We start from the raw sequence: 14,843 nt of genomic DNA on the forward strand, positions 1-14,843 counted from the left end.
GCCAAAACGTCTTTTTGTGCTATTGTAGTGTATCATATAATGATAAAAAAAAAAAAAAAGGAAAAAGAAATTTAGTGTAATTTATAAACCAAAGGCGGGACTTCAATTACATCATTAGTGTATTCTAATTGACCAAACTTATGATTGCCTCAGTTTTGAAAAGACTTTGTATTTAGCTACCAATTTATATAATTTCCCCAAATTTATAGACTTTACTATACCAAGTATCATTCGGTTCATTCCAACCATTATTGCAAATTTGCAATGATGAAGCTACAAAACAAGTTAACCTTCCAACTGTAACACACTGTACACTAAAGAGTAAGATGCTAATCATTTATCCTTAAGATTTCATGAAATCTGTGATGGTTGTGTGAAGTGTACTACTTTTAAGAAGCGTTGATATATTTACAGACAGACCTACTGTACTGTATGGTAGAATGGATATTTAATAAGGAAGCTTAGAATTCTTCTGACATTTTGAGTGGTCATTTTACTGCCTAGGATGGATGCAGTGTATGCCCAATTGAATTTACTGCTGTAACTACAAGCATTATTAAAGCAGTTTCTCAAGTTTTTTTTTTTTTTTTTTTTGGTGCCCTTCTATAGCAAAATCCCATAGTAATCTAAGTCATGAGCTTGTTTGGTCAAGTTTCATTTCAAAATGTGAAGCAAAAGTAAAGAATTTTGATATTTTTCTGCTTCCTTGATACAATTTGTGTCCTATTAATATAGGTGACAGGGTGACAAAATGTCTCATGGATTAAACCAAACTGATTAACAGTTCACTAACCTTAATTTGGTGATGAAGTATGTAGGAGGATGTCCAGGTTGATCACTTTTAAATCTTACTTTGAATAATATGTCATAAGTTTGGCAAAATTGCGACCAGCTGGCAAAAACTGCTTTAAGCAGCTCACCAAGTAGCAGCTCCCTGCTATAAAGATACCTGATCCATGCTGATTATTTTGACAAGGTAAAGAACAAGTTAGCTGTTCCTAATCAAAACATTTGGTGATAAAGCACCTCTGCCTATACCTGCTTTAAATTCTAGATAACCAACTTTTGATGTCTTTTGAGTCTGGATTGACCTTTGTGATAGGGTCATGCTTTTGTGTGACAAGATTATAAATCACAAGTACTTGAGGATAGATATGCTCAGCCACAATTTTTTTTTTTTTTTAAATAGAGCCTCTGGCAATGTTGGTTGACAATATCACACAACGTTTTTATTTGTATTAGTATGAGTTGAATTCAAGTTTTGCTTTTTGAGCAGATTATTCCCATTTAATGAGAGTTGGATAAACACTTCAACAGTCACTTTTTATTAAACCCTGGTAGATCAGGTGCTTTGACTACAGTGTGTGATTAGCATTAGATGTAATAAAAGTAATTTCTTACCTGTCCAGGCCAGTAGCATAATAGAGGGTACAGCAGAAGAGAAGAGGAGGGAGGAGAGGGTACACTTTTTCCACCTCCTGAGAGGTCATCAACATTGCCCCTTATTAAAGTAATTACTGGTCCCAACTTTTAGCATTCAGAGAATATTGTTAAAATATTTGGAGTTGACTTTCCTAAGGCTAATTTGGCATCCACCATTGTCCCAAGTATTCAAATTGTTTATTCAAATGAGCCAATCAATTTTTTTTTTATGTCAGGTAAAATAATAAGGCAGACAATAAAATGCTTGTTGCAAATTGCAGCATGAGTTGTGACTTGAAGCATGTGTTTGCAGGCTATACTAACTGGGTAGTTCATGATATTGGGATAATGTCAACTGAGTTCACTGTGGTTAGACTTCATGTGGATAGACAGTATCCAAGCTGTCTGAGTATGAAAGTTGAAAATCTATAAATGGAATTGTTTGAAAACTTTCAGGATTGAGGATTTTAGTCCAAATTTCCTACAATTTTTTTGTTTGAAGAGGAATCTTTCTTTCCTGAGAGAGAGAAAGAAAAATATTAGGAAATGACTGGATTATTCAGAGTAAGACTGATTAAATGTAGAAAGTCCTTAGGATACTGTAGCACATCTGTTACAAAAAGAAAAGAAAGAAGAGGTTTAACTATCCCTTGTGTGCTCTGCATCACAGAACAGTCTCTTCAATTTCTGAGAAATGTCTCAGCATTCGAATGAAGAGGTGATGGGCGTTGAACTGGAAGAAGGTTCTTATTTTTCTCTACAGAGAGAGAGAGAGAGACAAAATATTAGGAAATGCCTGGAGTATGCAGAGGAAGACTGATTAAATGTAGAAAGGCCTTAGAATACTGTAGCACATTTGTTACACAAAACCAGAATGCAAAATGCATCAAGGTTTCGATGACTTCAATGCACTGGCCTTCTGATACTGTTGCACATTTGTTACAAAAATAAGGTTGAACTATGCCTTGTGTGCTCTGTATCACAGAACAGTCTCTTAAATTTCTGAGAAATGTCTCAGAATTCAGAATTAAGAGTTGATGGGCATTGAATTAGAAGAGCGGCCACAGTGCTAAAATAGTACCAGTTTCATTAGACTAGGTAGATGGAAAGGGCAGTTGTTGCAGGGTCAAACATGTAGTTAGTATCAACACTGGTAATTACCCGAACCAAGGAATTTTCATGTTTATGTCACAGCATTGTGTATAATATTCAAGAGATTGATTTTTTTAATGCTGGATGGAACCCAGAAGTTTGCTTTATGGAAGATTACTCACTTGAGCACTTGTCAAGTATATAGATGACCTGCAGTTTTAGTTTTCAACTTTCATCACTAAATAACTGATGGTTCTGCAGCTTTTCTAAAGAAGCTATTGGTCCATTTCTCTTCAGAAAGTCATCAGGTTGTAACCCCCTTATTAAACTTCCATCAGTAAAGAAGAATTTTGACTTTTAAAACTAGGTCAAACATGTGTCCATTTTATTTGACCTCACAAATGGCTCCATCACTTTCTAATAAAATTCTTTCTGGCAGTCTGTTTTAACTTTGAGATGCATCAATATTGTGTATGAAATGAAATATCCTAATGACAAGTATGAAATCCCCTAATGACAAGTATGAAATCCCCTTGGGCAAAATGCTCTCAGAGGGTTAACTCCACAGTAGGCCACCTCCATTTCAACAGGTCTGTAGAAAAGTTACTTTTTGGCATAAATAAATAAATAAATATTTCAACAAAATTGAAAAGGTTGCAGAACTTTGTTGGAAATCGTCCTACAAAATAATCCTATTGCCTAAATACTGTATGTGATACCATGTTGTAGAAAAATTGATGAGGTTGTCTATTTTGACCTTTTCATGTTCATCTATTTTAAAATGCTGCAGCAAACAACATGTCACATGCCAGTATGTGGGATGAGCTTGTAGATTGAACAGAAAGTGTTCTTGTCACCAAGCCTTGAAGAAAAGACTCTTTAAGTTAGAACTGCATTTGCCTGCAAATATGCAGTATTGTAGCGCCATGTGGAGTGCTTGCAGTATTAGAAAGAACATTTCGGTTGATTATGGCCTTATTTTTTGGGCGGACAACACACCAGGGGTATAGTCAATTATTAGTCATGTATAGGTACCTAAAGAGTAAGGGCGCTTGTGAGCGCCATGACAGGCTCAGAAGAAGATGGCTACGCAGCTAGCCTCTGAAACTGCAAATGTATAGTGTTCATGTATGTATCGTTTTGCTTGGCCAGTAATGCAGATATTGTGGCTTGCACATGCACTACAATAATGAAACATGTTACCAGTGCTTAATATCAGAGTGTATTTCATTATCCCAGTGTTTCAATCCTCTATGTTTTATTATATTACCATATCCCATCTCCCACAGATTTTCTATGATTCTCCTGTAGCACTTAGCTTTAAGACTAAATATGTGCTGGTTACGCAACCACGAGAAACATAAGATCAAGGGAAGCGGGGTTCAAATCTGTGATGAGTCGCCTGCCTTTGAGAAGATATAATGACACGGTATATTAAAATGAGGACAAACGCAATAATCTATCGTAATCCGCAGGGTAAATATGTATTCACCATACGGTAAAAGAGAATTACGATATGCAAAATGAAAATATGTAAAATACAAATAAAATTAAAACATAATTAAAACATGACATTCATCATGACCTAACACTCTAATGGCCTACTAAACTAATAACTCGGTAGTCGCCCATCTCGTCTAGTATGTATTACTGTATAATGGTTGGCCCCGAAGTCCACGAATAACGTCTATTAGTGGGGGTGCATCATGCGTCCTTGGTTACCCGGACCAGGAGTGGGGGTTCCGGCGTCTAAGATGGCCGTCTACAAGGACATCTATAATTACGGTCTCTCAATAGGTGAAACTACATCAAAGTTCTACATATATAAAAGCTGTGTAGAAATTAATATAAATTAATTTCTAATGAAGACTGGTACAGTTTGGTACAGCCAGGTGCATGGCAGCTTGGAGTGTCTTGGTGAATGGTAGAGTTGCTTGCAAACTTAGCTGTTTTAAGCCATTCTTTGAACTAAGGGAAGGTTGCTATCCCACCCTACCAGACAGGGTTTTACTTAGACTGGCTACCAATACTCCAGGAAAGAGACAAACTGTCTTCCCACATCTTTAACTTACTCTACCAGAGATTCCAGAGAGTGTGAACATACTTACTACACTAAAGGGAGAATAAAACAAGGCCTGGTCAGTTAATGTAGAGAATGACAGATAAATTGTCACTAGCTTAGCGTAACCTTGGAGTAACCTAAATGTGAAGCCAGACCACACAGGGGCTTAATGGTCCTTGTAGCAGGTGTGATTGTTACCAGAAATGGATGAAAGGAAAATGGAAAAATAAAAGTGAAGGGGAAGGGTATATTATACAGGGGGACAAAACTATAGACTCTACTATATTGGGAAATATTAGGGGTGCTACACTCCTTTAGAAATTTTAGCAAATTCCGGACACTTAACTCCACCACCTCTTCCAATATCCCTTATTTCACTTCTTTTAAATTTATGTGTTCGTCCTTATTCAAGGAAGAAATGTACTGGCTGATTGTGAGTCTGAGTTAGCCTATAGCTTCATGAGTTCTTGTGGAGTTTAGTTGAAAAAGTTGTTATGCTAAATTATAACATACATTTGGTGGCTGTATAATTTTCTAGATATAACTTATTTTACAGTAAAACACAATGTACTCATCTAGCAAATCGGTATAGTACCATACCACAGAGGCTTCAAGTTGATGGTATTTACCAGTATATGCAATGTGAACTACACAAGAGTATTTCGGACTGTTTCATCTCTGCACCTCATCAAACCAGCCATAAAAATGACCTATAAGTCCAACTGGGATTTTTGTAAACCTCCATGGTCCAATTAAGAGAAAGTTTATTGTTAGAATCACTGATATTAGGACCTGCTAAAGGAAAGTCAATTTATCAAGGGAGCCATAAATTCTAGCTCTCCCCTGATTTATCCAACAGCTTCCATATTGTGACTGTTACAATAGAGGTTATTGTACTTTTGTTGCTTGAGCATTCTTAAATTCATTCCCCTCCTCTCTTTATACTCGTAAGTATACTTGTACTTTTTCATTCATCTTCCATGCAGACTTTAAAAGCTGGGTGGGAGGGCAACTGGATGTATGGGTTTAATTTTAAAGAGACCTTTCAAGTTAGTCTCCACAGGCTTGAGATATTTTATTCTTGCGCGAGTTGATAGAAAAGGAAATCAAAGTTAGACCAGTACAATGCTTTTATGTGGGTGTGCGTGTGTGTGTTTGTGCCTTTTTGTACCTTTTTCTTGCAAAATAACATTTCTTCTGTTTCAATTACTAGAGTGGTCTTGAGGCAAAGAAGGAAAAACAAAGCATGATGTGTTAATTTTGTAACATTATCAATTCTCTCTTTCCAGCAACACCATTCCCAGATGCTATCAAATGTTACACATGTGAAGAGAAAACCAACAATGAAGAGTGCAACAAGAAAGCCTATGATGCCTTTTGTCCTGAAGGTAATCACATAATGTCAAAGGTCAAAAGTCTGAGGTCAATTAACAAAAGGCCCAGCAGGCTATGACAACAGTAATCAGGCTGTGACATCCATGATGATGCAAAACATATATGTATTCAACAGAATAAAACAAACAGTGTGAGAATTTTGGAGGGTTTTAGGCCATGGAAAACATACTTGTGTAAATGTTTATAAATTTATAATATTACTATCTTCACGAATGCCAAGTGGTGATGCTAGGAGGAGAGTTGGAATTTTCACCTTTCTATTAAAAATGTTTTAATTATAATTTTTGTGGTAAAATCGTTACCCTTGAATCACGCTTGTTTATTTAAAGGAGAAATGAACCCCACCATCAACAGATCAGGTTATATTTGATAGACAACCTTATGATGAACAACATCCCCAAACAAAACTCTTGCTCCGTTTGGGAGGTATTGTAGTATAAAAGTTGTGTCTGGGGACAGTCATTTTCTAAATCTGTGTTGTCATAGTGACACAAGCATCAGAAAACTTTTACTTTTCTCTTTGTCTTTTTTCTTCTTCATATTTTCCATGTAGAATGTTTTGACAGTCTTGACAATGACACCAATGCCATCATTACGCCATGTTTGACGGATGAACTATTTTTATAGTCAAAATTTTCAAAATCCTTCGAAACAAATATTTGAAATTGACCCTACAAGTGGCTCGATGACATCACAATTAGACTTGATCAAGTTTCCAACTTTGTGTCTAAAGGACGTTAAACCCTCTCTAATGGAATAAGAGTTTTCTTAGTTGTTTGGGGAATTTGTTCATCTATCAATTGTGATGGTGGTTGGGTTTGTGTCTCCTTTGAGACATCTCAGTGCTAAAATGAGATCAATCTTTTGACTGGATTGATACAGTGCAGCAGCAGAGAGGATGACTGTAAAGTATTCTTTGCCTGTAATTACACCAACCAATGGTTTTGGACTCCATTGCAAATTTATTTCCTTTCCTTTTTGTGCTTTTGTTCATTGTTTGTTCTATTTCTGCTACCACAGCCAGCTAGTGTGGTTTGTTTTGCCATGTTAAGTATGTTTTTTTATCGTAAATGACATTTAGGAAATCCTACACTGCTTTCTACAGTGCCCAATGATATATTTCACTGCTGATTGACTTCCATTAAATTCAGACAAACTTAGTCAGCCAAATTGGGAGAACATTATTCCTTCTGTTTTCAGGTCACTAAACACCTTGATTGAAAAATTGATTATTTAGTTTAAGATGTTTGACAACCCTTGATGGTGACTTGACATCCTTAAATCTAATAAGAAACTTGAAACCTGATTTTGTTTTACTTGGAATTGGAGCTCAGGTTCCTCCAAATTTTTACTTTGCCCCGAGTAATATCCATTCAAGTGACATTTTTGCAATGAAATTAGCCTGTTTCATTTGCATTTAAATGAGGCTAATTAAATCCTTGTTTTATAAATTATTCTCTCATTTTTTCCAGGTACCAAGTACTGCTACACCAGGCATCATATGAATCACACATCAGAAGAAAGCTACCAAGTGACCAAGAAATGTGCAATCAACGATATCTGCTCACCTCGTGCAGTAGGGTGTTCAGTGCGAATTGAATTGGGTATTAATCACAAGGTAATTAAATGAAAATGGGTTTTGACAAGCATGGAATTCAGGAGGCAGGAGGGGTGTGAAAGGGAACACTTTCTCCTTAATTAACGGATGAATTAAGGGACAAAATTATCTTCGGTGTAGACCTGATAAACAACTGACCTGCCATCATACCAATTTGTATTTCTATACCACTTTAAATTTTGAGGAATGACCCTTTAAACAACTGAGGTCCATCAATTAAAAGAGGCTGGACTAGTAATTACTACATCTAACACATAGACCATTAACACATAGACCATTAGGTCATTTAATCAGATGATTCCAAAAGAAAAACATGAGACTTTTTATGACTTCAAATAACACTTTTAACAATGCATTACAATGCAAGGACAAAAGCTGTTGAATGAAATCCATGGGTGCTATGTTGTTCAAATGAAATTAAAATAACATAGTTTTGTTGACTTATTTTAGTTTTAAAGAACAATGAATTAACATTTAGGCCTGCACTGAAAGGTATTTAGCCTTAAAGGAGCATTCCAGAGAATTAGCATATTCTATAGAACAATATCTTGAAAACCAGAATGGCTATAGAAACATTTTCCAGTACTCAAGATTTCCAATTTTTTCTTGGACTATGACAAGACAAAAATTTTAAAAACAAGTCATCCTATTAATGGAGCCATAAAGTGAAGCAAAAACAGTAAATTGCATGATGGTAATGAGTTTCATTCGAGGTTGTTAACTGTGTTATGCTGTGTCACTATAAATACCAAATTATGACACTTTTCTGAGATGGTTTATACCATATTTTTCCTAAATATGTCCTTATACATTTACTCATACAGGTTGTGCAAACTAAGTAAAATCAATGTAAATTGTGTGGTAGAATACATGTAAAAGTATTAGTACAGCACATGAAAAGAAAGAATAAGAACGAGAGCAACTAATGAAACCCTTTTTTAATTGGTTTGTGTCCTCAAATAGTCCCCAACCTTCTGAAAAATACTGTGATGTGTATAAACATATCCAGTACCTTTGATTTCAGCTGATGATGCATATTATGTAGACAACTACAAAACCAACCATTTCTTTATGAAAAAAAAAACAAATCTTTCCTGCTCAGGAGAGACCTTTTCTTGCAAAAGTCTGTTAGTGCCTTTTTAAAATTGCACATTTCAGAACACTTCTGGCGTGAGGCAAGACTCTTACAAGGCACTTTATCTTTACAAGTGGTTATGTTGGATTTCAAATCAGTTGGTTTTTCATCTTTTTTTTTTGGGGGGGGGGGGGCTTGTTGAGAATGGGAGGCCAGGTTAAATTATGGCAAACTGTAGAATATTTCTGATGGAAATAATTGGCAGTTTATTCCTCTTTAAGTGGATATTTGTAATTTGAAATATCCTGAAGAATTCGGCTCATATATCAAGATTTCTACTCTCCTTTTTATCACATTTGAAGTAACTCCAAGGTCTTCCATTTCAACTGCGAAAAAGGTTTTCACTTTGAAATGTGATTGTAGTTGTAACACTTTGTAAAAATTGAGATCGGGGACTGTGTGAAAGTTTCGGTGAGGTTTGGTGTGCATGACCAGTCTAAGCTATAAATTGCAAACCATTAGGTGAGAGGTGAGAGTTTGGCTGTCTGATTAAATGGATCGGAGAATGGTGCTCAGTGATTCGTTACTGTTGATGATAAATTTATATTCTCCAGAGAGTTAAATTGGTGCAAGAATGTCACTCTCTCTTTCTCATAGCTGGGATCCACAGTAGTAAGAAGAGAAACACTAGGACTAATTGGGATGTATCTCAGCCTTGGGTACCCAATCATTAAAGAGACCCCACAATTGGTTTGTTGAAAATCTGTACAGAACACATTTAGCAGAGTGTCTGCAGACTGTGCTACAAGAGGTCACAGATTACTGAGACAAGCAAGCCAGTTTTTATGCCGGTCTATGGCAACCCACTACGTCTGATATTTCTATCTGATAGGCGAGAGTACACTTCTAATCGTCTATTGCTTCTCAAAAACTTGTCTTAAATGTTGACTGCAAATTTTTTGTGGGGATGGGGTGGGGTAGGTGTCTGGGGATGGGGTTGGGGGTGGTGAAGGCAAATTGGGTGTGTATTGGGGAGGGGCTGATGGGAAGGTCTGAGTGTAATTATTCACTATAATAGGTTAAGTGTTTAACAATAAGGATCTCAAAAGCATCCAAAGATATGTGATCTTGACTATTGAAAGCATTATAAATGGCCATATGGAATTTGTTTGGACCAACGCCTACTTGTGTTCATACAAAAGTTTGCTGGAGTATAAAACTAAGGACGCCCCTATCACTGTGTGCTGTATTATTATCATGTGATCAGTTCACTTTCTGTGTTTGTTTGCTTTGCAATCTTTTCAGTAAACGTACATATTAAACCCATATGAACCTGTCACAAGTGTATATTACAACTGTCATGTCATTGTGGTAATCAAACTCAGAATCTTGTTTTAATGTTTCCATCCACATTGAAGTTTAATCTCTCTCAGACTTCAATTTCTTCAAGGTCTTTTGAACAAACGTGCATCATGAAATTAAAAAAAAACACCAACTGAGGAATTACTGCACTGCCTTCAGGGAAACTTGAGACGTTAACCTAAAATTTGCTATTTGTCAAAATTAACATATAAATAAACGATACTGGATGTAGTTTCATAGTCACAGGAATTAACAGATTTGTGGTGCCACAGTAGTCTGAGCTTAAGAAGAGAATATCCACTTTGGGGATAAATAATTCTGCACAAGTTATTGCTTCAGGCTGTTGTGAATGTCTGATGGTGCTTCATCAATACCATTACCAGGATTAACAATGTCACCAACAAAATATAGGCCTATATATTATCATCCTGAAAGTCTCATCAAGAATTTAATTTAATTTTTAATAAATCATCCTTTCCTCGTTAGGTATGTACTTCCTGTTGCGAAGGGACTCTCTGCAATCTTGGTGTGCCGACCAACCTATCCACCGCCATTTTTACGACCATCACACCATACAACCATGCGGCCGCACAGTCTGGGAATAACTATCTGATCTTGTTGGTGCTCCTCTCTGTTGCATATGTCTTCAGGATTTTATGATCTTAAAAAATGTGCAAAAAAGAAAATCAAAGCAAATATGGTACTTACATTAATATTCATTATGTGTTCAATCTCTAAGCTGTATACAATTTTTGTGTTGTTACTATTGTGTAGTAAATAATCACATGATCATAACGATATAGTCATTTGCCAAAGTTTCAAGATGGCCTTTTTGCAGAGATCTAGCAATGAAAGATGAAATATGAAAATGAAATAAAATGAAAATGAAATGAAATGAAAGATGAAAATATTCCCTGTGGGTGTGCAAAGTGGTCTAAAACATAATTCAGCTCTCTTGCGTGGGTAGATAGATGTATTGACCTTTCTGTTCATAACTCTACCAATTAGGTTCTAGGCTGTGGTACTTATTTCAGGCAGTCACTAGCATCCCCAGATACTGTCTGTCTCTCGCCCTCCTCCCTCTCAAGAACCGTCTCCGTCTCCTTAGCAGACAGAGCGATTCAAAGGACTTGTTTAGTAAATACCCTTGAGTCATTCGTTCTCCACTGACAGTAGTTGAATCAGTGACTGTGCAGAGTCCATCCAATGAGTGTTCACTGTGTAGTCTTACATTATGTTTTCCATACTACCTACTATGGGCAAGGCATGTTCCTAACACATGGGTGTGACTTATATTTTCAAATGACCTAAATATGTGAACATCGCTTCTCGGCCTTTTGGCTAAGATCATGTGTAGTATCTCTTCCCTTTCGAGGGGAATGGTGATACACACCCGACGATGATCACACAGTCTCAATGCAAGGGGACTGGGGTTGAGAGCGGATCAGTCGTTCGGTTGTTTGGTTTATGTGCCCAGGTTCTTTCCTGGGTGACATTTCTTAAAAAGTATATTTGAACATAACATAATGTTTCTGTCTGAACATTTTATTCACTCGTTCTCTGCAAATGGGCCAAAATTTTGGCCAAATAAGTACAAAGTCAAGATTGTGTGATTATTAATTACACAATTAGTACCAAAACAAAGTTAGTTCATGTTTATAATGGAATGCAAAAATGAAGCATTAAAGAAATTATGTAATTTCATCATATTTGGTTTGATAGAAAAACGAGATTCAGTAAAAGAATGGTAGATAGTGTCTATATAATTTTGATCCGGAGATTTAGGGATATTATGTATAAAGTGTACATTTACATAGCATGGGTTTTTATAGCAATGTATATAGATCTGTTGGTGTATATCAAGTGAAATTTTTTTAGATGTAGCAATTTATTCAAGTGGTGTACAATGTTTATTGTATTTAATCATGATATTTGTTTAGCTTTTATATGTGCTATAATACAAGAGTGTCTGATAACAATGATTTGTGCTTCTTCAATGTGCATGTTATAGTAGTTTCTTATCTTGCAAGCCATTTCATCATGAATGACCCACAAACTTTGAGATTTTAGTTCAGATCAAGTTTTAAGTTACTCTGCAATTCCTTCAAGTTGTTGAAGGATGTTTCAAAATATTGAGAATTTTAAAGGCAAACCTTGAAAGTTAATGCTTTGTTTTCCTGAATAATTTTGACAAATTCCCCATATAATGTGTCTTTTTCCTATAGCAGACCCAGGGAGATGCTACTCTAATGTTAGAGTAGCAGCTCCCTGGTAGACATCAAGTTGGTGTTGTTCACATCACATGTCATTTGATGTGGCATTGTTCATCATCAATCAGCTATGCTGGGTTCCTAAACAATGAGTTTAAGAGTTGTTTGGGAGTATGGGCAATAAATTGTTTTCTATTAAAGACAAAGGACGACTTTAGGGATTTAGTGAAAACTATGGTAAAACAAAGTAATATTCAACTTTCAACTTATTCAACTTATTCAACTTAATTCAACAATATTCAACTTAAAATATTGGCATGTTCTGGTAGAAAATCCATATGCTGATACTTAGAAGTTATAAGCTCTGTAGTTTGTTTACATACACCTAGTTCACTTACATACTAGTTTTATAACAATAACTCTGTGTGGGATGTTTTTGTTGGCAATAGAGCCTCTTGCTAAATTCTCATTCAAGAGTCATGGCAAATACTAATAGGAATACATTACAAAAATGATGAGCAAAAAGAATAAAGTATAACTTTGAAATATTTGTTTGTTCTGGTAGAAAATAAACACTGTGATTCTGCGGGGAAAAAAATTAGATATAAACAATATGAAAGCAAATTAAGCTCTCAGCCCTCTCTCTTCGCCTCTCAATCTCTCAGTCACTCTGACTCACTTGTTCGTAATCAGTCATTATTTTGTTTACACGTGAAGTCTTTAATTCCTTTTCATAATTTTTCACATTGTAACATCATTAGGAGGTATTCATTCCATTGTTGTGTAATGTGAAACCAGAATATACAGTCATCAGTATATTGCCACCAGATCATTCCAAGGCATCTTGAAGAACCATAAACGAGATTAAGTCATATTTCATGCAGTTCGGGCAAATGCTCTGACGATAGACGTAATAGATGTGTTTGAAGTTTGAACACGCCTGAAGATTATTTTGAAATTGATTATCGTAATTTGGGGGCCATATTAAAGACCTCTCCAATTACGAGCTTCAAGATGCTCTCTGGCTGGGTAAACGGTTCATAATTTCCGTGGCAAAAGATCGTCCGAGAAGTGAAAAAAATCATAGGTGGGAATAATAGTACATGAAAAGTGGGGAAAAATTTTGTGAATTCTGCACGAGATACAATGGGATATAGAATATGCAAATTTCTCACTGACAGTGATAAAAGTTATGAGTATGCTTTGCAGTTTTTTTCTTTGATAATTGCATCAAAGACAAGCTAATGGTTTTATCACTTGACGATAATAATAAACTGCAAAATGGCATACACAAGCTCAATTATAAATATGAATCAGTTTATAATTCTGAAACTAAAGACAAAGAGGCTTTTTACAGAAATCTGTAAATTTTTTTTTTTTAAAGATTTCAAGTAAATTCAGTCTATATTCTTTGGATATATTTGGGAAACAGACATATCATAACTACCTTTGATATAAGTTGGAAAGTTAGATTTTTATTGGTCCCCAAAGTTCATCAGTATTTCTACAGTCTCGGGCACAGGGACACACGTATTGTGCCCATCCTTATATTGTTGGTACCCTTCCCATTTGAAATTATTGGTGCTCTTTCAACTCAGAAATTCCTGGCTACAGGCTTGAGTATTGGTCTGAAAATTTAGCATACTTAAGTTGCAAAAACATTTTGATCTGGATGGTCTGACTGTCCAATTTATTCCCAGACTTTTAATTAGAGAGTTTTAATGAGTCAACAAGCTGTCTCAATCCATAAGAATTCTATGAGGTTGGTGGTAAAAAAATGGTTGGTGAACTTTTGAGCATCAGTGACCATTTTATGACCTATTGGCATATTTTGGAGGCAATATTGATGACCTTTTATGTCAATGGCTTTACTATAACATCATGTACAGCGATTTTTGTGTTGATATAGAGTCCGTTTACATATAGACTCACACAGTTCATACTGCTTGAGCCAGGAAAATGATGTATGCAAAACCAATGCAGCAAAAATATGTAATTATGACAGAGAGAGAGAAATTACTTACTAAGACTTTTTTTGCTCTTTCCCCCTAATGGTACCTTTTTAAGTTTCAACACTGGTACTGGGATCCTAAAGAGCAGTACTCAGATTCTTAGTACTCGGAACCTCAAGTATTCAGATAAAAGCATGTGACTACAACACTGGATACTTCCATATTAAAGGGATTGAATACCATTATGTATTGTGTAAAAAAAAATTGTTGGAATCCTTATGAAATGTTCGTGAAGTTTGTCCTATTGACAAAATACAGTTCTTGAATACTGTTGCAAAAAGACATTGTTAATAAATTATATAACAGAAGGTAAATAATCATGGAAAGAGAAATTAGATCTGTTTTTCTGTTATCTTTTGGTATCTTATCGGAAATGAAGGATAGTTTACTGAGCCCCGAAGGGGAATTTTTATTCCTTGGATTATCTAACCATTTAGCTTCACATGTCAATCTTACTTTTCAGTTTTAGTTTTCCTTGTTGATGTGTATCAAGGGAATCAGTGTTATAGTTACTATTGTATGGAATATTTATGTGAGTGAGCAGTTTGTACTTTATATACGTATGTGGTTGCTATCATATCACATGATGTCACAT

At 35.6% G+C, this 14,843-nt stretch overlaps 1 protein-coding gene and 1 pseudogene across 3 annotated transcripts in view; both read left to right on the forward strand.

Annotated features, from left to right (window-relative positions):
* LOC139958401 (ly6/PLAUR domain-containing protein 6-like) overlaps positions 1 to 14,583 on the forward strand; it is a 70,842-nt gene extending 56,259 nt beyond the window's left edge. For all 3 annotated transcript variants that reach the window (XM_071955459.1, XM_071955460.1, XM_071955461.1), the window contains 3 exons: positions 5,866 to 5,964; positions 7,444 to 7,589; positions 10,513 to 14,583. In XM_071955459.1, coding sequence (XP_071811560.1) covers positions 5,866 to 5,964; positions 7,444 to 7,589; positions 10,513 to 10,686 — 419 coding nt within the window. In that variant the 3' untranslated portion in view covers positions 10,687 to 14,583. The remainder of the gene's footprint in view (positions 1 to 5,865; positions 5,965 to 7,443; positions 7,590 to 10,512) is intronic.
* Positions 11,348 to 11,442, forward strand: LOC139959197 (U2 spliceosomal RNA; annotated as a pseudogene).
* Positions 14,584 to 14,843: the final 260 nt, after the last annotated feature.

The sequence above is a fragment of the Apostichopus japonicus genome, chromosome 18 (assembly GCF_037975245.1).
Source record: "Apostichopus japonicus isolate 1M-3 chromosome 18, ASM3797524v1, whole genome shotgun sequence".
Taxonomy (NCBI): domain Eukaryota; kingdom Metazoa; phylum Echinodermata; class Holothuroidea; order Aspidochirotida; family Stichopodidae; genus Apostichopus; species Apostichopus japonicus.